Raw genomic sequence first — 24518 nt, 5'->3', positions numbered from 1 at the left:
AAGGACCAGTTCATTCATGGGTGTCTGATGCGATGCATCCATCATACAAGTGCTTTTCTCTGGTATGGTAGTTTCTGTTATATTCATGTTATGATGACATAAGACAAACCATTCCACATCTGAAATTTGAAGGATACTTTGCATTACAAGCGAACTTTCCCCTCCTTTTTGTGTTGCCTTGACTCCTCTAGTGTCCTCCTGTTCATTGAAACAGGAATCAGTTACACTGTTTAGATTGCTAGCTGTAATTCTGGGTCGCTGACAATTGGAAATAGGAATCTTGTGGCACCTTAAAGACTAACAATAGTTAGCCTATGACAGTTGATTTTAGTGTGGTCTTCTGTATATCATTAAAAACTTCCAGTGGGAAACTATCATTAATTGAAAATGGTTAAACATTTTTTTATTACTGTTCTTTTACTGTTCTTTTGCATTTGATACCACTTCAAGTTACTGTAAGGTTTTTATAATATGTTTCTGGGATCTGTTCATGTAAGTTTCTTTTACTTTGAAGTGTGTAAAAGTTCGGTTTCCATTAAAATATTTAGATTTCCTTTGTGCAGCTGGAGGCTTTCAATGGTCTTCATGTAATTTTTTAAAAATATATATATTTAGGATAACTTAGAAACCTCCCCTCTCATCTGCCTTTTTATCTTTAGAGATACATACCTGTCAATGGAATGCAATACTTTATGCACTTGACAAAGTAGGCTATAGTTGACAGTTGGAATCTTTTTTAATTTACTATTTCATTTTTCAAAATACTTTTATAATACAAACTTTTAATTACAACTAACAATTTTAACATTAAACAATATATATTAAATGTTGAGAGTAGACAAACATGGTAGACATTTTGATATAACATTTCTCGAGGCTATCAACATATGCCAGTTCGTGACTTCAGTAAGATATTAGTGCTTTGTAATAATCCATGTTTGAAGTTGATAGGTTTGTTGGTTCATTGTCACTAAGGAATTCAGTGACAGGTAACCATTGATTGAAAAAATTATCATTTTATCTTGACGTTTCTAATTGTGTAATATGATTAGCTAGCTTTACCATTGTAAAATACTCCCATAAGCGGCTATGCCATGTTGTGATTTATGGTGGGTGATTGAATTTCCAGTTAGAGTTTGTAACAGATTTAGTTATAGACAACAGTTTTAAAATGAGATTTTTCCTAATCTTTGGGACTGATGGGTCATTCCAGTAATTCAACAGCACTATTTTTGACCTCATATCCCATAGTAAGTTTTATAGCCTTTATTGTTGATTCCCAGAAGTTTTGTATATGTCTGCAATCCCACCAATAATGCATAAAGCTTCCTATATTCCCACAATTCTTCCAGCATTTGGGTGAATATGTATGATTTATGTGGTATATTTTAAGAGGTGTCATATACCAGTGGGTTAAAATCTTTTGTTTGCAGCTTGATCTTGAGGATCTTGGACATGAAGCTATGAGACTACCAGATTTCTTTCCAGATTTCCTCAGGTGTTAACTTTGCACTTTCTCTGCCAAATTTTCTGATACAATAATAGTTTATTTTTTGTTTGAGATCTATTAAATGATACATTTTAGAAATTAACCTTTTTTTACTCCTTTCATTCTATATTAATCTTTTAAATATTGTAATGGTAAGTTTTATACTGTCACTGATTCGTCTATCTACTTTTAGGTGCTTAATTTGTAGGTTCTCAAGCCAAGGTATTTTAGATTGAGAATCTTTTTCTATTTGCTTTTTTCTCAAAATCCTGCCTTTACATGTTATATCAATTAATCTTAACAGTTGGAAAATGTTGACATCTGATACTGTTTTCTCTCTCAGGTTGGAACCTCTTCATTAGTATATCCTGCTGCTATGTTTGCTCCTCAGGTGTCTGCCAGAGGAGTGCCAGTTGCAGAATTCAATATGCAAAGCACTCCAGCTACGGATAAGTTCAGGTAAAGCTTTAATGCCTTTCCTGACTCGTAGTTAGAGACCGAACATTTTTTGTTCTTTTTAATTTCCTGGCCCCTCACATCTCTTCTTGCAGTGCAATCCTATAACAGTTTACTTGGAAGAAAGTCCCAATGTTCAGTGAGGTTTACTGCTAGATAAGTATGCATAGGATTTTGCTGTAGGCCCTCAAGCCTGTCCTTCTGATGATCCTTTATGATGTATTGCTTGTAAATACAGAGACCACTGAAGTGCTTAAAGTTGTTCGGAGGCAATGATATTTCTAATTTACAGCTTAATCTACAGCACAGTGAATCCAAAAGGTGCCTTTAAGCATATTTATCCCAATAAAAGTTAGTGGAGTAACTGTCATTTTTAATTGGTTTATGAATTGGATATAGACAGCAATGATTTAAGATTTGCTGTGCTGGCAGTGTTCTTTGTTGAAATGCTGTTTGTATCCTGATATCCTTCTCTCTGTTTAGTTTCCATTTTGCAGGTCCCTGTGGTACCACATTGCCCCCAGCGCTTGCTCGCCATGAAACTGAGATCATTTCATGAACATTCTTCACAACCACATAGGAAAAGAATCTAATTGCTGAATTCCAACAGGGTGCAAACACAAAATGAACTTGTAATATGCGGAAATGCTTTATATGTACTTGGGAAACTGAATCTGATGATACTAAACCATGATTCTCAGCTTGATTACAAGAACAAATGAAGGACAAGAACTATCATGGACACTGGCATTTGAAAGGCTGTTATATATTTTGGGCAAAATTATGTAAAATGAAAGTGTAAAAATATTAACTGTTCAGAACACAGTGTTATACTGGTGACAGCAGGTTGTTTGCGCTTGTATCTATCATACTATGTTTAATGAATTGAAAACAGAAATATCACTTTTACTGTATACTTTATGATTCGCAAAGTAAAACAGCTGTAAAATGATGAGTGAACAGATATGACAAAATGACAGTTTCTTTATCTTACACTCCAGGTTTTTTTTTCAGGAACTCAATAAAAAGATCTTATTCTTCACAAAGCATTTCATTTCAGTATCAAAAAAGTTTGGGTTTGATGTGTGAATTTCTCTGTAATGGTCAACATTAGAAAGTAACTGAAAGCATATCTCACACTGTGTAATCTGCCTCGAGTCTCCGTGCTTCACCTGTCATCTTGGTAATTATGACACTGAAGAATCAAATGTCAAGTAACTTTAAGTAGGTGCTAGTAAGAAATCCTTATTACCTTTCCATATACTAGCTGAACCTTTTTTGGTTTCTTATCTTACAAAGCTGTACCAAGAGTAAGAAATTAGCCATACATAATGAGATGTATAATCTAAAAATTAATATTTTTTGTTGCCCATAGGAGCACGAGAACCAGTTTTGAAATCAAACCCTCTCCCTGTCACTTTAGGTAGGTATGACAGGCTACTGTTGGCTCTCTTGATACCAAAACTGAAATTGTATGCATATGTAGGCAGTTCCTTTGATCTTTGGAACATACAATGCAGATGTACGGCATGGTTGTTTTATTGTTATTTATAGTCCACATTTCTGAAATTATAATGCAAGTCAGCGCAATCAACAAGATGGAAGACATCTAATAAACAAGGTAATAGGACTAAGACTATATGTCCACAAAGTAGTTAATATGTGGATATCAGAAATCTTGCTCAATAACCCTTTTCGAGTATTACAAAAAAATGAGTGAAAATCAATTTTAGCTAGCTCCCTTTTCTTCTGCCTGGTACTAAGCCTCCCAGAGGAAGCTTGGCGGGGGCAGGTGTAGCGTAATCTGGGAACTGAGGCGAGACAATCATCCTAGTATGAACCAAATCGGTTCCTGCCTTTTCAGGACGGGATTACGCCCCGTCGCACACCTGCCGAAGAAAGTCTGGGGAGGCAGTGTTGATAGCGCAAAGGAGTATCCAGGGGCATTTCAGGAGGCGGCGGCATCTAGCGTGCCTCCAGCTTGCCACACCAGAGATGCTCCTCTTGAAGGTGCTACGAGACCTCCCTCCCCCCATAACAATCGCAGTTTGAAGTTTCCATCACAAAGAGGCCAGATCAAATAACCTCCGACTTCCGGTATCAAGACAACAGCCGCTACTTCCTGAGACTTTCGAACTTTCCCCTTCCTTCCGTTTCCGACTCTTCCTGAGAAGGCTACTTCCGGGTCATAGGATGAGCGGCCATCCGGAAGTTGAATAAAGAAGATGGTTGCACGGAGGGGTTCCGCGATGGCAAAGAACAAAGAGCCCTCCGAGTCTTTTTCCTCGGAAGACGAAGGGAGCGATGACGCCCCAGAGGAGGTGACCTTTGAAAGCGCACGGGTGGCCGCTGAAGAGGCGCGCCGGTTGGCGGGAGAGCGCGCGCGGAGGTGAGAGTGGGCGTGTGAATGCTATCAACCAGTGTCGTGACTGGAGCAAGAGCCTAACTAACCCACCCCGCGCGGTTGCTGAAGAAAGTCCGGAGAAGCAGCCTTGGGGCGCGGCAGCGTCGAATTCGCGGGGGGCGCGCGCGCGCGCGCGTTCTTTCGAGTCCGTAGAAGGGGCTGCTGAGGCAAAATTAAACCCCCTCCCTCGGGAAGGCTGAAGAGGAGGCGGCATACAGAGCCCATTCCTCGGATTCGTTTCCTTCTTTCTGGTTGAAGTCACTGTAGAAAGTTCAATTTGCTGCTGTTCGGCAATTTTGCCAAGGCTGCCTCTGCTCCTTGAAGGCTACCTTCGGTCAGGTTAACTTTCCTGCACAACTTAGAGCCGAGGTGCACAGCCCTGCCAGGCTTCTGAAAGTTCATGAAATGGCAGTTAGTCAGTACCTGCCTGCTCCTGCAGCATGTTGGTAAACTGTGCCGGTGTAGTTTAAGTCCAGTTGCCCTCGAAAGCCTCTTTGAGCAATAAGGCCTTTTCGGCCTCTGGAACTGTTCTTAAGTGGGAATTATCCTGACCTCTTCCGAGAGGCTGTTTGAAAGAATGAGTGCTTTGGACAGGAAGAAATGTGCTTTCCCCATGGTATATCTAATGGACTTCAGGGCTGGGATGTTCAGAAGAAAGCCCTGGAAGGTCTAAATTGGCACATGGGCTTATAGCTGGAAAGATGGTCTGTCAAGTATACAGGTCTCAAGCCATTTGGGAGCTTTATAGATATGTGCAAATAGCCAGCCAATTTATATTAAGAAAACATTTTCATATCTCCAAGCTCTAGTTAGTAAACAAGTAAGCTGCATATAGACTCAGTGCAAATGTTCCTTCTTAGCTGTAAGCAAACACATTGATTCTTCTCCCCCAACCACTCTTTTTTGCTTTGTTAGAGAAAAGACTGCCTTGAAAGAGAAGAGGAGACAAAGGGAAGAACTGTTTAAAGAACAAAAGGTAATAATGTTGTCTCCTTGAATGAATCTGTTCTGTTTTCCCACAAGTTCTGCATTTGGTCATCACAACATTGGGATTTCTCGTGGATGTTTTATCTCTAGACATTCTGTAGGAGGAAACACTGTGGCTTTTCTCTTGTAATATATCTGAAAACTAGCTATATAAATCTCCTGAATCTAAAAAAAAAAGTATAATACTGTAACAGAATATGTATAAAATATGGCTTTATATTCTATTATTTTATTCAGTTTGGAGTGCTTTTCATTCAAATTGCTTTGGTAAATGTGCAAAAATTACTTTGGGGAGGCTCAGTGGTAAATGATGTGCCCGTACATGTAAGATTCTAGGTTCACTCCTTGGCATCTCCAATTAAAGGGTCTTGGGTAGTGAGTGTTGAGAGATTTCCCCCCTAGAGCCGCACTAGCTAGAGCAGACAATGATAGCTGGATTACTGGTCTGGTTTGGTAAGCAGTATCTTCATAGTTTCTGCGAGTTACGAGAATCAGTGCTAGTGGTAATGACAGCCCCTATATTGTAGTGGTTAGAGTATCAGATTAGAACTAGGAACACCTGGGTTTCCATTTCCCATTCTCCCATGAAGTTCACTGGGTGATGTTGGCTAGTTATCCTCTCAGTACCTACTTCATAGGGTGGTTGTGAGGATAAAATGAAAGATGATTTTTTAATGCTGCTCTGAGCACCTTTGAGGAAGGATTAGGGTAAACATTAGTAAAGTAAAAAAAAGTTCTTTTGGTACTTTATTAATGTAAACTTTCACTGTACTTGGTTCATATATTTGTATCCAGCTTCCTGGCTTCATTTGCAACAGATGATAGCAATATACAAGTTCCAACATTGGTTCTGTGTTACTCAGAATTCTAGTAATCTTCCTTCTCAAGTGACTATATAGACTGTATCATTGTAGCATCTTCTACACCATTGTCAAAGTGGTAAGGAAAGATATTTACACAAGGGATCATACAAAAAGTGCATTTACTCCAGACTCCAGAGTCTTCAGTCATGGCCAGCTAGATGCTTCTGGAAGGTTACAAGTGATAACTTCCCTAATATCTGAGTCCTCAAAAATCTAACGATGTAGATCTACCCAGCCAACCCTTTACAGGGAGGAGAAGTAAGAAGACAATTTTCCTGGGTTTAAAAAATGGAGGGGACTACATCAACTGTTTATTTGCTTAAAGAGGACAGGGCCCTTGGGCCAAAGAGACTTTGTCAAGGTGGGTAACAATAAATCAAATAAAAACAAATCCATAAAAACCAATATAAATCAGCATTAAAAATGAACAATGGAAAAAATCTAGCAAGGATCACCTGATTACTAACTCAGCAGCCAAAATTTCAGCCTCTGGAACAACTAAGTTTTAAAAACTGTATCAAAAGCAAGAAAAGTTGGGGTTATATGGAGGGTGGGTATTCTAGGTACTGCAGTGGAGGATGAAAAGACATGGCTGAATGCTGGGATAATAGGATCATTAGTCAAATCAGTAACAGTAAGGAATACTTATTGGATCTCCTAAGATTAGATTACTGCAATATGTGCCCTTGAAGGATGCCCAGAAACTACAGTTGGTGCAGCATGCTGACTGCTGTGGGTTGTAGTGATTATACCACTCCAGTCACATTCCGACTGAACTGGCTTCTAGTTTGCTTCCTGGCCCAATTCAGTGTGCTGCTTTGACCATTAAAGCCCTATACAGCTTGGGCCAGCATACCTTAAGGATCACCTACTCCCATATCAATCTGTCCAACCACTACAGTCATCCTCAGGGGTATGTGGTTTGTGTTGAATTCCTGTTCTCTTATTTAGACTGGGTTTACAAAACTTGTACATAATTTAAATTTTTAAGATGATATATCTAATTCATGGGCTTTAGGTGCCCTCATCTAGAAGCTAGATGGTTATCAATCTGAAAAGGGCCTTCCCGCATAAGGGAGATTGGTCTTTCCCCATCATTGCTGCCAAAACTTTCTGCTTTCTTTGATGTTCCCTGGCTGACTCTTGACCCTCTTTCCCATTTGCTTTAATTGTTTTATATATGTGCACATATATTTGAAAAGTTCTTGATATTTTGCCACCTTCAGGACCCATAGGTAGAGATAAATAAATAATAAAATAATTACTATTTTTAGATTGATAGTTTGGTAACTTAAATTTGCAAAAATCTTGACTTGCAAAGTTTTATTCGCTTTAGAAGAAAAAGCTACTTCCTGAAAATGTTCTAGAGGAATTGGCATCATCAGCACAGAACAGGTACGCAAAACAGTTGTTCTGGAAGGCATTTTTATAATGGAAAATAAGGTTGTATAGTTGATGTCTGAGAAATTTTAGGCAGTATTTCTTTGCTTTGTTTCTTGACTCTATTATTACATTGTTTTTAGTGCTTTGTTCTCTAAAATTGTAATGTAGGCTTATTCACGGCTGTATGTTTTACACTGTTTTTATTGCATTCTTTTAATTGGGGAATCCAGTTTGTCTCAAAGTGAAAGACAGACTATAAAAGAAAAAAAAGAAATAGAGCTCAAAAATGAATTCTCCAGATTTTTGTTGTGGAACTGCTTGCTGTCTTTAGCCACAGCTCAGAGAATGTTTCCATATACTCTATGAGGCTTTTGACTTTTGTCTGTAATCTACTGTGACACACTGCTCCAGTTCTACCTCTCCCAGAAGTAGCCAATGGGAGCTAACAGAATGTTGAAGCCAGGCTGGCAGCTGAGGAAAAGCTGCTAAGTAAGAATGGAATGAGCTGAGGGAAGGTGCGTATAGCAGAGAGGAAGGCTTTAAGCCAGAAAGAGAGCCAGCAGCTGAGCTTATCTGTGGGAGAAAATAATGCTTATTAACAAAAAGGCCTGAAAAGTGTGAATGAACTATACAGTGAAAAGTTCAAGAGTGAAAAACGTATATGTATATTTTTCAGGTGAGTAGCCCTGATGGTCTGCAGTAGATGAGCAAGGTTTGAATCCAGTAGCCCCTTAAAGATCAACAAGAGTATATTTATGTGTTAAACCTTTAATAAAAGTTCAAACCATACTGACTGTGAGTAGTCTGTAATAGGGAAAAGAAACACATACACATGCATCTGTGAAGCCTTAGTTACTCTACAAATCTAGTTCTGTGGAAATTTGTGACAGTGGAAAAAGTAAAGCGATGTGGAGTTCTTTGTCCTCAGCAGCAGCTGGGTGAGGGGTGGTTAATACAGGGAACTGGCAGTCTTGTCTGGTGACATCTGGTGAAAGGATCAGGGCCATCTGCCTAGCAAAGCGAGACAAGAGGGGTAATGACTGTCTTGGCCTGCCTGTAGCTCTGAACCTGAGGGGCCAGATTCTGTGTGAGGAGGCAGTGTGAAGGCACACCTGCTCTCCAAGATTCAAGAGAAGCGACTTTAAAAAAAGCGGTTTGTAGCATGATCAAGAGAGAGGTGGTGATACTGCTGTTGAAAAGACAGAAGCCATATACAGTACTTGGGAAAAAATCCATGATCTAACACATGACAGGGAAGTGGATATTTTAGTCTTCAGACACTTGCAGAAACTTTCCTGAAGTAATTTTCAATTAATTTAATAATTGGCCAGCATGCCTATTGCAACATGTTGGTAGAAAAAAATTGTCTGTTTTAATAGTCCCTATTACTTTGTGCTGTTGCTAAGTGCATGAATATTTGGCTATCAAGTTCTTCCTAATCTTCCTAAATAGAGTTTTTCTTTCTTTAGCAATAAGAAGCCATCTGACATATCTGAACATGGTATGTATAAAGTTCTGCAGTCCTGATTTACTTCATTGCGCAGAGTTGTATTCTACATCCAATAAATATTGGATTAAATGTACCAGACAGTGACCGTGAAATACGATACTAAAAGTTAATAGTCAAAATTGTAATGTTTGCTTTATAATTCATATTTCTACCCAACTTAAAGCCAAAAGTACCTATTTTCTGATAACGGGCATTTCTAGAGTTGGTAGCTTCTCTCCTCCATGAATATAGTTATCTTCCAAGTGGCTATAAAATAGTTCTGGAATCTACTTGTGAGTATTTGAAATGAATTTTGTTTATTATTGTAAAACCTGCTGACAGTAATTGTGAAATATAAGTGTTTTAGTATCAATATTTTTATAGATCAAAGTATTGAAGATGAGTCTGAAAGTGTGAGAGAAGACAATGTGATGGAAGATAATGAAGAAGAAACACTGGCAGTTAGGTATGAAGTAATTGTTTAGTAAGAACATACCTGACTGCTACAGTCATCTTCGGATGCCCCCGCCTTCTGAGATTAGGGGGATGGCAGAATTGGAAAGGGCCTTCTCAGTAGTGGCACCAACACTCTGGAACTATCCAGGAAGATTGGCTTGTCCCTTCGTTGCTATCTTCTGCCAGTGGATAAAGGCTCTTTTGTTTAGCTTGGCATTTCCTTAGTGATCCTTCTTTTGTCCCCTATGTTTTAACTGCTGTTTTTAACATTCTGGTTTTAAATTGTTTTAATGATGCATGTATGGTTTTAATAGTTTTAATAATTTTTATGGCTTTAAGATGATATTTTAATTTGTATGTTTTAGATTTATAACCACCTTGTTGAGGCTAGAAAGGCGAGTAAGAATTGTGTTAATAATAATCATGTCATATTGCTGTACAAAAAGCCTACTGCTACTGTGACCTGCTTTACAAGCATATCTAGCTAACTGTCCCTTTATCCTCATACAAACATTAATTGGTGGTAAAAGTCCAAAGTGGTAAAAGTCCAAATAAGCCACTAAAGAAGTAAGACTAGTATGCATAAAATAATTAGAGTTGCTGCTGGTCAGAATAGGCAATACCAAGGGTTGATGAATTAGCATAGTAAATCACAAACAGGCATGTATCATTCGTAAGGGAGGTTGTGTAAGATAGTTCTCAGAACTGGTCACTGAAAGAAACTAGTTGCTACAGCCATTCTTGGAAAACAGTGGGTAAAAATGAGGATAGCTCTACTAAGATGAGAAAATTCAGCAAAAGTATTGGCTGTGATTCTTTGTTGTTTCTAATCTCTTCTCGGTCTTTAGGCTGGAGCAAAGCTATATGGCAGTGCAGTTGAAAGATGAGGGGTTAGCTAACAAGCAGCAGCAAGCGGCCAGAGACTTCATACAAAGGCAGCTGTATGGAGGTGGCAGCAACCGAACTACAGGTAAAATAAACATCCTTGATGTACTGGAGAAAGTTCTTGGTTTAGTCACACGGATAGAGTAAATTATTTTTCTTCTTTTTCAGCAAACAAGTATTTTTCTCTTGAAAACAAGAAAGGTGCAGTTAAAAAAGCTGCAGTCCAGTTTGTTGTTAATTCTTGGGGTGAGTTCAAGTTCCTCTTCTTGTGGGTGTCGGGAAGGTTGCCTAATCCACATATCAAACTGCTAAGAAGCCCTTTGAAGTAGCTTTGGGGGTTGGCTGTTATGTATATATTTGTTTACAGTGTTTTGCAGTTTTGACACTGAAGATCTCCAGCTCTGTTCTCTGTGCCCTCACCTGCAGAAGTAAGGTGGATGACAACGAGAGACAGGGATTATTTTATCCCATGTTTCTCCCCTATGGAAACCCAAAGCAGCCTACAATATTATTCTTCCTGCCTCCCTTTTATCCTCATAACAACCCTGTGAGGTAGGTTAGGCTGAGAGCATGAGTGGCCCAACACAATAGGCTTCTGTGGGGATTTCATTCTGTTTTTTACAGAACCTCACTTTGGTGGTGGTGCCTTGCCTTTAGAATACCTTCCCACTAAGCAGGATTCACATGAATCCTGCTTTCCTTTCGAGTTCCAGGTCAAAACATTTCTCTTTACCCAGATTTTTAACAGTATCATTTTAGACTACTAATTTTTTTAAATGAGCATTATTGCTTTTATTGGTTTTTTTTATTGGCATTGGGTCCTAATTATTGACTGGGTCCTAATTATTGACTGGGTCCTAATTATTTATTTTATTGACTTGGCTTGCATTTATAGACTTGGTTTTATTGTCTCATTTGCTTGGTTTTGTTTTACTGTTTTAGTTGTGAGCTGCCTCAAGCAGATCTGGAGAGGTGTTATCTGAGTTTTCTAAATAGGTATCCAAACTGACATATTGTCAGCAATAAACTGCTAAGTTTACAGTATTTAATTGTGGCAAAAGCTGCTCACTTGTGGCAATTTTACTATATGGAGTACTGTGTCCACTTTGAAATAGTATGATAACAGCACAAGGGAAGAAACAGGCTTGTGAAATAGTGGGGACACACACATACGAAGTTCTCCTAAGATGTTGGACATTGTGAAAAAAGGATTTTAATCAGACACATTCTGGTTAATACTCTCAGCTGTTGCAGTGCACAAGTTCAAGAAGGTAGTCGTGCATTTTTTAAGATAATCTTTGAATATTCTATATTTGTTAATTTTGATTTTCAAATACAATGCTAGTTAAAGTCTTACACTTAATTGCATCAAAGCAATTTCTGGAATGGAAAACTGAGGTCTTTTATCACTGTCTTTTTTTTAAACAGGTAAAAAGAAAAAACAAAAAGCTAAAGAGTTTACAAAACGTTGGATTTCTTCAGAGATGATACCTACAGAATAATGTGACTGTATTTTAAAAGCCTGAAGATTACTACTAAGAATGTTAATATAATTAACATTTAACATATAATTAACATAATTTTTTTGTTGCATAAAACTGTTGTATTCAAGTTTTTCTACTGTATATTCTAAGAAAAGTTTGTAAGATTTTCTAAAAAGACAAAGCACTAGCCAAGTAAATTAAAAGTTTGACAGGTGAAAACTGGAACACAACAGTTTATCCTTTCTTACACATACCTAACTAGACACAACTATGTTAAGTCATCTCAAGAAAGAGGACCTTGATTCCTATGTGAAAGTCTGCCCTTTAAAGACAAGGATTATAAAATGTAGCTTTGGGTCATGTTTATTATACCCATGGGGTTCCAGGGCTTTTGTACTGAGATTTGGTCAAGGGCTAGGAATGTCTAATTTAAGTCAGTCTACTCTGTCACAAGTCTGTATAGTTGAAGTATGCACATCAATTTGACAAGTTGTAGGATCAGAAATGTGTGGATTAAAGTGTACATGGCCCAAGTTTCAGGGTAACAGACTGATGTACACACAAACTGAGAAACTGCAATGATGTGGGACGGCACCTCATTTCCCCTATATCCCCCTCTGTGCCCTTTCCTCTTTTTCTCCTGCTAGAAGCCCCCACATCTTTGACTTTCCCTGCTTTCTTGTCTCCTACCTTTTATCTGCTCCCATCTTCAGACATATTTATTGAACTCATATCCTACCTAAAGCAGCTTTCAAAATTGTCTATTTTATCCTCAGAACAATACTGTGAGGTAAGTTAGCTTGAGAATATATAACTTGCTCAGTTACCCAGTGAGTTCTGACAGGAGAGTAGGGATTTGAATCTGGATGTCCTAGATCCTACACTACACTGGCTTTTGTGCAGAGTTGGCTGTCAAATCATAGTGAGTCACTTAAGATGCTGCTGCTGGTAGTGGGTAGTCACCTGGTAGTGCTGGTAGTCACCTGGTAGTTACTGCCAGGCCCAGCACAAATGAGTTCTCCCTTCTGGGTAGGGGAAAGGGGAGCAGAGGTGAAACTGGCTTGGAAAGGACCCTGCCTCTTCTCCTTGCCTTTTACTGACAGAAACCAGAAGGCTGGCAACATGGTTGCCACTCAGAGAACATACTTTTTAAAAAAGCTGCAGGTGCTGCTGCTGTTATTTTGGGTTGTTTTTACAAATATAGTTTTGTAAATGCCAGATTTTCTACAAACCTGGAACTTTTCTCTGGTTTGCAAAAAAGATCTGGCTTGTCTGCTGATGGTCCAGCCTCTGGATTTAAGTATCCACATTCTTTGATGCTGTAGCATATACCATCTTATTTTGGAATTTGGAGGTAGAGTTCGATAACAGGATGTGATTGGTTTAAATAATTCCTTATGGAATGGACTCAAAGGGTTGTTTAGGGAGACCAGCCATCTTCAGTGTGGGAACTGTCTTGTGGGCACAATCTTATTCCCTGTGTTATTCAACCTCTGTAAAGCCTTTAGGAGAAATACATTACTTTGGAATTGGATGTCATATCTATAGGATTGTGTCTATACTTATGCCCTCCCATGGCAGCTTCATTCATCAACAGGATCTTCTACATGTGCCACCCTGCAACTAGGCAAAATCAAAACACATGCACCCACACACACACCCTTATGTAATGGCCTGCCTGACGAAGTTAGGAAATCTCCCTCGCTCCTGGCTTTCTGCAATCTATGCAAAACTGAATGATTGAGAAGGGCTTTGTGACACTGGTAATGGGACTGCTCTAGGAAATAGTTCAGAGAGATGTGTTAGTAAAAGGGTAGGGGCTGTTGTGTACTGTCTTGTGCTGTAATCGTGCTCCTACTGGATAGTTTCTCTGCATCATTTAATGTGTGTTAGCCTTGGTCAGTAATTGGATGGGAGACCTCCAACAAAGGCCAGGGTCGCAGTGGCAGGCAATGGCAAACCATCTCTCTTAGTCTCTTGCCTTGAAACCCCCAGCAGGAGTTACCATGAGTCATCTATGACTTGACAGCATTTTCTGCTGCCAATGTGGTGGTATAGGGAGGGCTGCACGGGAAGGTGGTTTGAAAGCTTCAATTGGTACAAAATGCAGCACTGAGACTTCTGGCTGGAATCAGCTGCTCAGAACATAACTCCTGGACCCTAAAAAAACCTTTCACTGCCTGCAGCTGCTGCTAGACTCCCATGAACCAGTTATGCTCTTCAGCCAGCCTTGTCAAAATGGCAACAGTCAGGTCAGGGACTGTCTCAAAAGGTCTGGTCTACTTGAATGGCCTACCAAAGTAAATGAAGACAGCATGTTCATTTGAAACATTGAGGAAGTCCTGTAATACAATTCTAATTCAGAGATCACTTGGTGGAGGGTAAACTGCTTTACTAGATTTGGCTGTAGTTTTGATTTGTGCCCTGTTTTTAATTATTGTTTCTCTTCCTCATGAACTTAATTTTTTGCATCCTGCAATCTGTTACCATGTTAACTGCCTTGCATTTACAACTTTTGTATCTCACCCTCTCTTCATAACTAAAATTCAGCAGACTAAACAGTAATACCATCTGTAGGACTCAAAATTGAGAAATTATTTGGGAACTGACGCACCAGGAAAGGTTGTATTAAAAAACAGAACTATGAAGAAACAGGAAGCCAAAAGCTGAAGACTGACTGAGCAAGCTACACAATTCACTGTTTTAAGTGTCTCCTATTGGCCTAGCCAATGTAGATGAAATGGGTTGGATCCTATCGAAAAGATCCATATCCACTGGGGTAGGACCCCCCCCCCCCGTTTGATATCTGTCCTCTAGAAGCTCCATTTTAGGTTGCAGCACAAAGGGGGAGAGGTAAAATTGCTCTTTCTAAGTTTATAAAGCTGAAATAGTTTCAAACACATATATTAAAATTGTTGTGAAATATAAAGTGTGTTCTAGTTGAAAATTTAAATGTTTGGGTGATAACAGCTGTTTTAATATACTGTGAAAAATTATGCCCATATATTCACTTGATCAACATGGTGAATTCAAGTTGGCTTTACCACCATCTATCTATATGCCCACTAGGTTGGGCAAATAAACCATATAACTCAGTTTTAAGGCACTGATTTTGCAGTAATCGGAAAGAATTTCAGAAGTCTTTCTTTAATGGGTTTAAAATCAATCATGTTTTGTTAAATACTAGTGAAATTTGAACTTGTTTTTTCTCCATATACTGCGAACATGGATAGCACTGAAGGTACAGAGTAGGGGAACCATCATAAAATCAAGATGAAGTAGCAAAGCTATTAGGATTGCTCAAAGTTCAATCTGAAATCTCAGGAAAAAATTCCTAGGCAGCAGTTTCATAAATATATACATAATACAAAACAGCTCTTTAGGGAACCTGCAAGACAACTGGGAGGATAACAGTAAACTTAATACTTTACATAAAAGTTGAGGACTACTGAATAAGTTATAATGAGTGGACTATTCGTAGTACATTCTAGATATGTTCCTAAAAGTACAAATGCATACTTGAGAGTATATACACGCACAAGGAAAGCAGGCCATTAGGGATGTTTGGTCCAATATATCTGGACTGACTATATATCCTGAAAATAGCTAACCAGTAATTTTGGGGTAGTCAGGATCTGGATTTTTCAGAATACCAACTGGGTCCCAAAAAATCCAGAAATATTTGAGTACGTACAGGAATGTTCAGAGCCGCCACCCTTTTAAGGGTCTCAGGGCTGCTGTTACGTTTTTCTTCAAGTTTACAGGACTTCCTGAGGGGGCGGGGGGGAGGCAGCCCTGCCAAGTATTGGGATCAGACCTTAGAGGAAGCACAAATTGTCCAGTCAGGACAATTCTTTCATCCTTCCATAGCTCCCTAAGCATGGGCAAAGGGGATAAGGCATGAAACCTGACTCCATAGCCAGATCTTTTGCAATGCCGCTGTCTTGGAGTACTACCTGCCTGAGAAGACCACCTTATTCTCTGCCTGCTGGACATCTTCATTGGTTTTCAAATGTATTTTAAAATATTTTCATGTTTTCCAGGTTTTTTTCTTTAGTTGGGAGGGGGTGGAGCCTTTTTCATTTAAAAATAGTTTTCCTCAGTTTTGTTTTGCAGTTTTTGTGCTATTCTTGGGTTTTTATAGAATTGCTTTTTGTTTCCCATTTCTAAAGTTTTTAATTTTAAAGGGTTTGTGCAAGGGGTGTGTGTGGATTTTCCAAGTTGTCACTGTTTTTAAGTTTGTCTTTGACAATTCTTCTAGTTCCACTATTACAGTTGTTTCTGTGTTTTGTTTGTTGGGGGAGTGGTTTTGTGGTGTATTTGTTCCTATTGGCTTTTCAGTTTTAAAATATTGCAGCATGTTATAAAACAGTATTATGGTTAGGTTTTAAGAACAGTTAAGTGTGTTAGATGAGGGGTGAGGTATTTTTGAAGAAACACAAGGTTATTTGGCTTGGATTCTCTGGTTTGACATTGGATCTGGTGGGCTCATTCTGTTTGCATTTGCAGGCATTTGGCCAATGGTTATTCTTGTGTGTTTGGCTATTGGCTTCTTTGAATTTTTCCTCATAGAAAACAAAATTGAAAAAGTAGGATGGCTGGGGGAAACTTGTTCAGGGGCCTGTATAATTGGCCCCTTTGATCCAATCTGCTTGAAATGTGGTGGAATCTTTAGAGAACAGGCAGCACAAGGTCCCTGGAAAGTCTGGTGTCATTTGGTTGAAAAACCACCATTCTGCACCCCCAAGTCTTCCATAGGGAATAATGGAACCTACCCTCCCAAACACCTGAGCCCAAAATGATACTGGGTGACCCCAAAACCCGTCTCCTGCAATTAAAAATACTGATTTTTTTAAAAAGAAGTTGCATATGCCTACAGGCTACTCTTCTCCCTTTAAAGCTTCTTATCCAGTTATTTTGAAACTCCATTTGCATTTGGTGGTCCACTTCACTGTTCAAATAAACTATGACTGAAATTAGGAAGACTACTTCCAGAAGTTCCTGCTGTTGCTGGCTGTAAATGGTTTACTTTAACAGCTGAACTGCCTGTATATACAAACTGCTGAATGCAGTAAGATTCTCTACTCTTCTTCTACCCACCAATATACTTCTCATGGTTTTCGCAAAAACATGGAAACCTTGAAAATGGAATATAAGAGGTAACAGGATTGAGCAGGTCAAAAGCTTTCGTTACTTAGGAATCTATTTCAATTATAGAGCTAGCTGGGTTCCGCATAGAAGGAAATTGATAAAATCTGTTAACTGCAATATACTTGCACTCACTTGCTTCTTTTTCACCAAGGGTAATCAATTTGTGCCCACAGCTATTAAGAGTATTCAACCACAATATTAGTGCAGGACTGTTTTATGGCGTACCTATATGGATTATGGCTTTCAACAAGGAAGTGGAAACAGTACAATCCAACGTCCTAAGAGAATATTGGACCTTCCCATGTGTGTCTTATGCGGCCATCTGCCTTGAAACCAATCAAAGACTCCTTGAGACTAATGCATGGATTAATACTATCAAACTTTGTTTACATCTACATTTTAAGAATAATGAGGATAGCCTCATCTTTTACATGCTGATGGAGTCTCAGTCATCCATGTGGCTTAAGCACATAAAAGAAAAATTTAACTCAATAGGGGTTAATATTGAAGATTTATTTTCCCTCACAGAAAGATCAGCTTATGCACTGATCAGACAAAGACTCCTTGACACTGAGATTCAGAATCTCAGGAGTCTTGCAGAAGGCAGATGTTTGCCTCTGGGTTTGGGGTTTTACCCGATGGGTACTGGGCAGAATATCTTACCTGTTTAACAGCCCCACATTATCGCAGAGATATTCATTAGCTCGGTTTAATGTGTTACCTTCCGCAATACTTTATGGGAGATTCCATAAAACGCCATATGCTAACAGGTTATGCACTTGTGCTCAGCAAGACATAAAAACCCTGGAACATGGTTTTTTGTATTGTGCTTACTACCGTGATAAACAACCCACACTTATTGATCTGCTTCTGAGAGAGCAAATTGGGAAATCTGATAAATGTAAAATTATCTTCCTATTGGCTACTTGGAACCAAAAGGTTATTGAAACTGTAGCTAAATTTTTGAGTTTTGATTGCATTGAGTGTTTTTGTTATTAATATGGATATAATGCCAATAAAGGTTGCTGCTGCTAAAAATACGCACACACTCACTCACTCTTCTTGGGGGGTTATAGAGGGGGAGGGATTAAAACCAGTTCCAGAATTCTTTACATGATTCAATTCTACAGAAAGAGGACACGGTGATGGGGCAGAACTGAAGTCGCGTGATAATTAGAACTAAAAATTCTTAAAGCTGTAAAAGTTGTCAAGATGCAGACAATGGCTGAAATCTCAAAAGGCAGAAAGAATGAATTATGAAGGTTTGGGGTGATGTTCAAAAACCTTGTTCCCGTCTTTTAAACCAGAATGAAACAAACAAAAAAGCAGAATTGTACAAAATAAAACATGCAATTATTTCACAATGCATTTTCACTGGATTTTCTAGCAGTAGAAAAGAGCAAGAGTCCAGTAGCACCTATAAGACTAACAAAATTTGTGGTAGGGTATGAGCTTTCATGAATCACAGCTCACTTCTTCAGAGACAGCTAGAATGTGAGTCCATCCGTCCTTATATCTTGGAGAGTGAAGTGATCACAGAAGCCAAATGACAATCGCAGGCGGTTAAAATGTTCCCCCACTGCTTTTCGAATGGTTTGGTTTCTGATGTCTGCCTTATGTCTCCATGAAAGGGCTTTCTAGGTTTTGGATTCCCTGACTTTTTTTTTTTAGAGGAGTTAGGAGTGTCACACTAGAATCTGAAAGATCCAGGTTCAAAACCCCTCTCTGCCATGAAAGCTCACTGGGTTACACCAGGTCACTCACGTAAACTCAGCCTAACCTATCTCACAGGATTGTTGAGAGGATAAACCAGAGGAGATGAGAATGATGGAAGCTGCTTGGGAAGCTGCACTGGGGAGAAAGGCAGGATATAAATGAAGCCAACAATGATGTCCCCAGCACCCTACTATTCTCCTTCAAGGAATTCCTGCTATAGCACATGGCTATGCTTTGTGTAAACAGAAATTTCTTTTAACCAGACTGTGTAAAGTTTAGCTCAAAGAATATCAAGTTTTACTTTCATTGAGAGAAGATCTAAACAAACCTGCCTCCATACGCTTGATCACAGCTTTGAACCATTTTTAACACAAACAGCTGGGGGGGGTCTGGTGAGATGTAGCAATGTGACTCTGTCCCAACACTTTGCTGACATTTTTGTTACAGCACTAGTACCTCAAATGTGCTTGAGGAAACAAAAGTTTAGAAGTTTACCTGTTCAAATCTAAAACACAGCACACGAGCAAAGAGGGACAGGTAGCCACCCTACCATACGTAGAAGTATTTAATGGCTGGTTAATTATGATATCACTACATTTTATTGCAATAGAGTACTCATTTAAGCACTTTTAAAAATGCAGGGTGTACAAAGATTAAATTAAGACTGAAATTGACTAAATATTTGGTTTTTATATAAATAGGCCATAACCACACTGTGTTGACATGTAATACTGTTATAATACAACAGTTAAACAGGTGAGTCTACAACATAAGTTGTCCGCAGTTAAACAGGAAACAAGAGTTGAAAAGACCATGTTAAAACAAAAACCACTAGGAAACAGGTTGAGATTGTAAGTAGCAACAAACATATTCACTCAGCTCCTGAGTATTTCAAGTTTTACAGTACACATTAAAAATATTTCTTCCCATCAATACTATACAGCCAAACTGTCAGGTACTTATGCATTTTGCAAATTACACTGATTGATCTATGTAATAATGGGGGTGGAAGTTGGCAAGTTTTCCTGCTTGAAGTTTACATCACCCACATACTAACACATCCACAACATTTTCTATTTGCCTCATTTTTACTCCACCTTTCACAAAGGCGAGACCTTTTTGGTTCGTCTGGAACATTTCTTTCTAGGATTTGTCAACCTGATGTTACCAATGATGTTTAACTCTGGTTAAAGATGGAAAATTCTCCTAACAGTAGGTTAGAAAATCATTTGCATCATGCTGTAAACTAGGAAGCAATGTAAAGCAACAGACCTGTCCTTAGTACATAATTAAAAAAATCCGAACTCCAATCTGCAGAGCTGGTCTACTTTCATGGTGAGTATATGCCACATTATACACCTTGGACATCTTCATATGCATAGCTAGTGTAGATAGTCTTCCACTGTGGCAAATGCACAGGATCCAATTCCTGACCGGGCCATCAGTCCTAGACACTGTGAAGCCTGTCCCATTGCAAGGGCAAGTGGAGGCTGCTTTGGTAAATTGTGTGTTTCTGAAAAACAAACAAAGCAACGGACATCTCAACCCCAAATAAATATTGAAACTTCACGTATCTTTTAAGGTAAAAAATAAAACAGTTAATGTTTGCAAGTTTGGTTGATGCTGTCATCAGGTGCTTCAGATAGTAGTTCAGCAACTACTTGTTTAGCAACTACTTGTTTCTTATGGTAAATACCAAAACTTGGTGAAAGTTGACTTTTGCAGGATAATTCTTAAGATTCTAGGAGGCCTGGTGTTTGAAGTGTGCATTGATGCTTTTTTTTATAATCTATTCCTGTGCCATAGTAAAGGGCTTTTATGAGTTAGGGATACAAATAAGGATGACTACTGCATACATTACTGCAGCCACAAAGCTGGTTCTACTATTTCTTGGTAGATGTGAAAATATCAACAAATTTTTTTTGACAAATACATCTTAAGAATCATCACACATGTCACTATTTTGCATACCCTATCACAACCCTTTCAGCTTAGTTTACCTTAACAAAAGCGCCAACCAGAAAAAAAGATCGGTCTTACCTAGTATTGCACTGTTGAGAACTGAACACACAGGTTCTCTCTGAATGGGGTCCAGCTGGTTTCCTACTGGGCTGCTCCAAGGATCTGAATATGCAAGTAAACTGAAGGCATCCTGTTGAGATATCCAGGCTTAATTTCATCCATAACAAAGTGTACATAATTCTTCCACTAGTATTTTCTGCACTGATTTTTATCTTAGTCTATTATGACAGACTGGTTATTTATGATTTGCAAAACCACACAATTGCAGATACCTCTTTATGGCTTTTAAAATTACTGAAAAGAATTCTGGGTAATTTTAAAAAGCTATACAGCAATTAAACAATTGTTTACTAGCAGTGCATTAGGTACTGAATATGTAAGTTAGCTGCATCTAGTTATCCTTTACAAGGTCTTTTGCATAGGGATATTCATCACAATCTTTCAAGTGTGTTCCAATTCATTGTTCTGTCTGTTTTGTGCAAAAGGACAAACTGGAACACAGCCACCATTTCTAACTGATAACAAGTCAAACTGCAATTTATTTGTATTACTTGTTTATTGACTAGTATGTTGTGATTTTAAAGAAACTGCTGCAGTTGCAAAACTAGCTCACTGAAAAGCAAGTCAGCCAGCCCAAAATGGCCAATATTACACTAACAATTGGTAATATGAGCATTTAGATTCCAAATCATATTTTTCATATAGTCAGTGCCTAGGAGAGGGGCTAGGTAGGTTATAAAGTATCACCATAGCAGCTTCTATTTTTATGGCAAAGCATTTCACTTACTTTCAGCATTTTCTTATTGGCTGTGTTTTTGCCACATTCTCTTCTCAATTGCTCACTCATTGCTTGCAATTCTCTGCCAAAGTGAATCATTCTTTCAATGGCTGCTTGACTGCCTCCACACAGTTGACGTCTTAACTGATTGGAATCAACTTCTACAAGAGAGATGAGGCAACATGACTAACACAACACAACAATGAGAACACACAGTGATTTGAGTGGACAACTGACTCATTTAATTAGTCAGAAGGAAAACGGTGGTAGAAGCAATTCAGGGATTGGTTTATACATTACCTCAATTTAGACAAAGTTAAGAACAAACAACACAGTATCTGCAACAACAGATAAAACCAGCGGAACAGAGACATACACGCACACACCAAGCTTAAAATGTTTGGCAGAATAGAACAAAAAAAGTAACTGGTATGGATCTAGGCTGCATCCAGATCACAATAAATCATGGCTTGTTGTGATGTCTGAAAGCAGATGATACAAAGCAGGGTTTGTTGACTGGGTTTTTAGGATTTTTAAGCAAGCTTATTGACCACCAGTGTTTTTTGTGACATCTGGATTCAAACTGTATTTTGTGGAATAGTGCCAACCTTCACGGCTGCCTTGACACAGAGACTGCAGTATATAGGGAGTTATGTCCTTGCAAGGAGATGGAGGAGAAACATGAAGCAAACAATCAAGGGTTTATACATGAAGCAGAACATGTTATTCATGCCTGGGACAATAGCCAGAGTCGACGACAACATCTGAATACAGCCCTAGAAAAGAGTTTCCTATTACAGGGGCCACCACCCAGAATGTTATTGTCTCCCCACTCTGGATGGTGGAACCTGTAAAATAGTTTCATAATAGGATTCAGTCATTTTCTTGAGAAAAGAACTGTTTAATTAACCGATCAGAATTACATGGAAAATGTATGGCTGGGTGGCAGAGAGAACTGATTAGGCCTACAAAAGGGGCTTCCACTATCCAGTAAATTTTTATTTTTTTTCTTGCACTCCCATTCTACATCAAACTGATTTCTGAAACTTCCCCCTTACTCAAATACAGTCAGCAAGTTCTCCACTAGCAGAAGAGTCAGGCTCCTCCCAACACCCAGTAGTGCATTTTGTTTACAACGATCCCGCAAACCCATGCAAAGTATTTTCAGGAAGCTGCTGGAAGAAGATGTGCTCCCACCAACTTTTTCCACAAGCTTTTCTTATAGAATCAAGCCATTGTATGACACATTAATTTGGTAGAAGAGTAAGATTCAAGTCCACTTGCACTTAGAGGCCAACTTGACTCCCAGGGTATGAGCTTTCAAAAGCTGAAGGGAACTTTAACTCTTAAAAGCTAATACCCTGGAAATCTAGCTGGTCTGTAAGATGCAACTGGACTCAAATTCTTGCTCTTCTATTGCAGACCAACATGGCTACCTACCTGAAATTAATTTTGTAGGAATTTTAAGGCAAAGTATATGTTTCAGATTTAGACAATTTCATTTGGGACCGTTTGCAAGTACAAACATAAAAAGTGATAGCAGCAAGGTTAAGAAATGCAATTGCAAACCCATTTCTGTGTCACATTCTTCCATTTCATGATCATGTTTAGAGCTGCCATTTAGGAAACCATTGGATGACGTCTCTGTAACCCCATTGGAGTAGTGATCCGTTTCCATATCTATGTCGTTGCTGATAAAAGAGGAAAAAACAGAATTAACTTTGCAAAGATTTGCAGCTGGTTCTAATTTTTAAGTTTCACTTCCTATATCACACCACCTAACTGTGGGTCAAATTACGAGTTCTTGCTAATGTTACTCTGAGATGTGAGAAAGCCAGTACAGATTTATGTACCAAGAAAATAACTCACACTGAAAGTATAGTGGGGTTAGAGTGTTGGTCTAGGATCTGGGCAACCCAGATTCAAATCCCCACTGCCATGGAAGCCCACTGGGTGACAAACTCTCAGCCTAATCTACCCACAGCATTGCTGTGAAGACCAAATGGGGAAGAGAACTATATAAGCCACCTTCGGCCCCCACTGGGAAGAAAAGTACGTTATAAATGAATAAAAATAATTTTTTCACTGTGACTCAAATATGACACTATTAAATAACAGCAGTCAATTCTGGACTGAAGGCAGGATTCCAGAAGGGACAAAATGGTTGCTGAAACAGCAAATCTTAAGTTTCCTCCAAAAGAAGGAAGTTAAAGAGCAACTGAACAGACCATTGACTGAATTTGAATAATTAATTTGAAATATACATAAGGAGAGGGGGAAATTACTAAAATATATAGGATTTTATTAAATTGGACAAATTCCAATGCAGATGATTAAAAAGATTTAGGAAGCAGAATTGTATATTAAAATTAATGATAAGGACTGGAAAAAATATTTCAATAATTTCCCTATAAATCAATTTCAAGAGGTTTACAAGAACATTCATTAAAGGGGTTTTAAAGGTAGTATATGACCCGAGTTAGCTCATTTAATGAAAACAGAGAAAAATTATTGTAGAGGTTATGGTGAATTAGGCACGTTTTTACATATGTGGTGGTCCTGTTCAGTGATAACAAATTTTTGGAAATCAGTATTTATAGAGATTACTAAAATAACCTGGGAACAAATAAAACTGACACTTGAGTTAGCTCTGTTCAAATTATTTACCAATGAAAATTCTCAATGTAAACAGAAAACTTATTAATTTTTTTTTAGTCAGAGATAGAATACTTATTGCCCAGTACTGGAAAAATTCTAAGGAGATTTCCTTGGACAGGTGGCGCACTAAATTAAGAAATATAGCAGCACTTGAAAAATTAACAAATAAGATTAGATTCAGGGGAGAAAATAGAGTTTTCAGATAATCTGGAATGGTTTCATAATTTACTGAATGGAATTTCCAGAATATAGCTCTTTTTAAAATGTTCTTTAATTGGATGAAGATCCTTAGCTGAA

At 38.5% G+C, this 24518-nt stretch overlaps 3 protein-coding genes across 6 annotated transcripts in view; 2 read left to right on the top strand and 1 right to left on the bottom strand.

Moving 5' to 3' along the window:
- The window catches only part of SIRT5 (sirtuin 5), a 43036-nt gene extending 40139 nt beyond the window's left edge, over window positions 1-2897 (top strand). For all 4 annotated transcript variants that reach the window (XM_054985609.1, XM_054985612.1, XM_054985611.1 and 1 more), the window contains 2 exons: window positions 1833-1948; window positions 2429-2897. In XM_054985609.1, coding sequence (XP_054841584.1) covers window positions 1833-1948; window positions 2429-2504 — 192 coding nt within the window. In that variant the 3' untranslated portion in view covers window positions 2505-2897. The remainder of the gene's footprint in view (window positions 1-1832; window positions 1949-2428) is intronic.
- A 1250-nt stretch (window positions 2898-4147) lies between these two features.
- Window positions 4148-18087, top strand: NOL7 (nucleolar protein 7). The gene is made up of 8 exons (XM_054984938.1): window positions 4148-4334; window positions 5265-5325; window positions 7536-7594; window positions 9052-9083; window positions 9456-9537; window positions 10376-10497; window positions 10581-10658; window positions 11841-18087. The coding sequence occupies exons 1-8, from the start codon at window positions 4171-4173 to the stop codon at window positions 11912-11914; spliced, it is 672 nt and encodes a 223-aa protein (XP_054840913.1). The 5' UTR covers window positions 4148-4170; the 3' UTR covers window positions 11915-18087.
- Window positions 18088-19433: 1346 nt separating this feature from the next.
- The window catches only part of RANBP9 (RAN binding protein 9), a 40758-nt gene continuing 35673 nt past the window's right edge, over window positions 19434-24518 (bottom strand). The window contains exons 11-14 of the mRNA XM_054985027.1: window positions 23133-23254; window positions 21573-21724; window positions 20804-20915; window positions 19434-20276 (exon numbers count right to left, since the gene is read on the bottom strand). Of these exons, the coding sequence (XP_054841002.1) occupies window positions 20146-20276; window positions 20804-20915; window positions 21573-21724; window positions 23133-23254 (517 nt within the window). The 3' untranslated portion in view covers window positions 19434-20145. The remainder of the gene's footprint in view (window positions 20277-20803; window positions 20916-21572; window positions 21725-23132; window positions 23255-24518) is intronic.

This window comes from Eublepharis macularius, chromosome 7, assembly GCF_028583425.1.
Source record: "Eublepharis macularius isolate TG4126 chromosome 7, MPM_Emac_v1.0, whole genome shotgun sequence".
In the NCBI taxonomy this organism is placed as follows: domain Eukaryota; kingdom Metazoa; phylum Chordata; class Lepidosauria; order Squamata; family Eublepharidae; genus Eublepharis; species Eublepharis macularius.
Note: the sequence above shows the minus strand (reverse complement) of the source record. Positions and strands in the feature narration are given on the sequence as shown.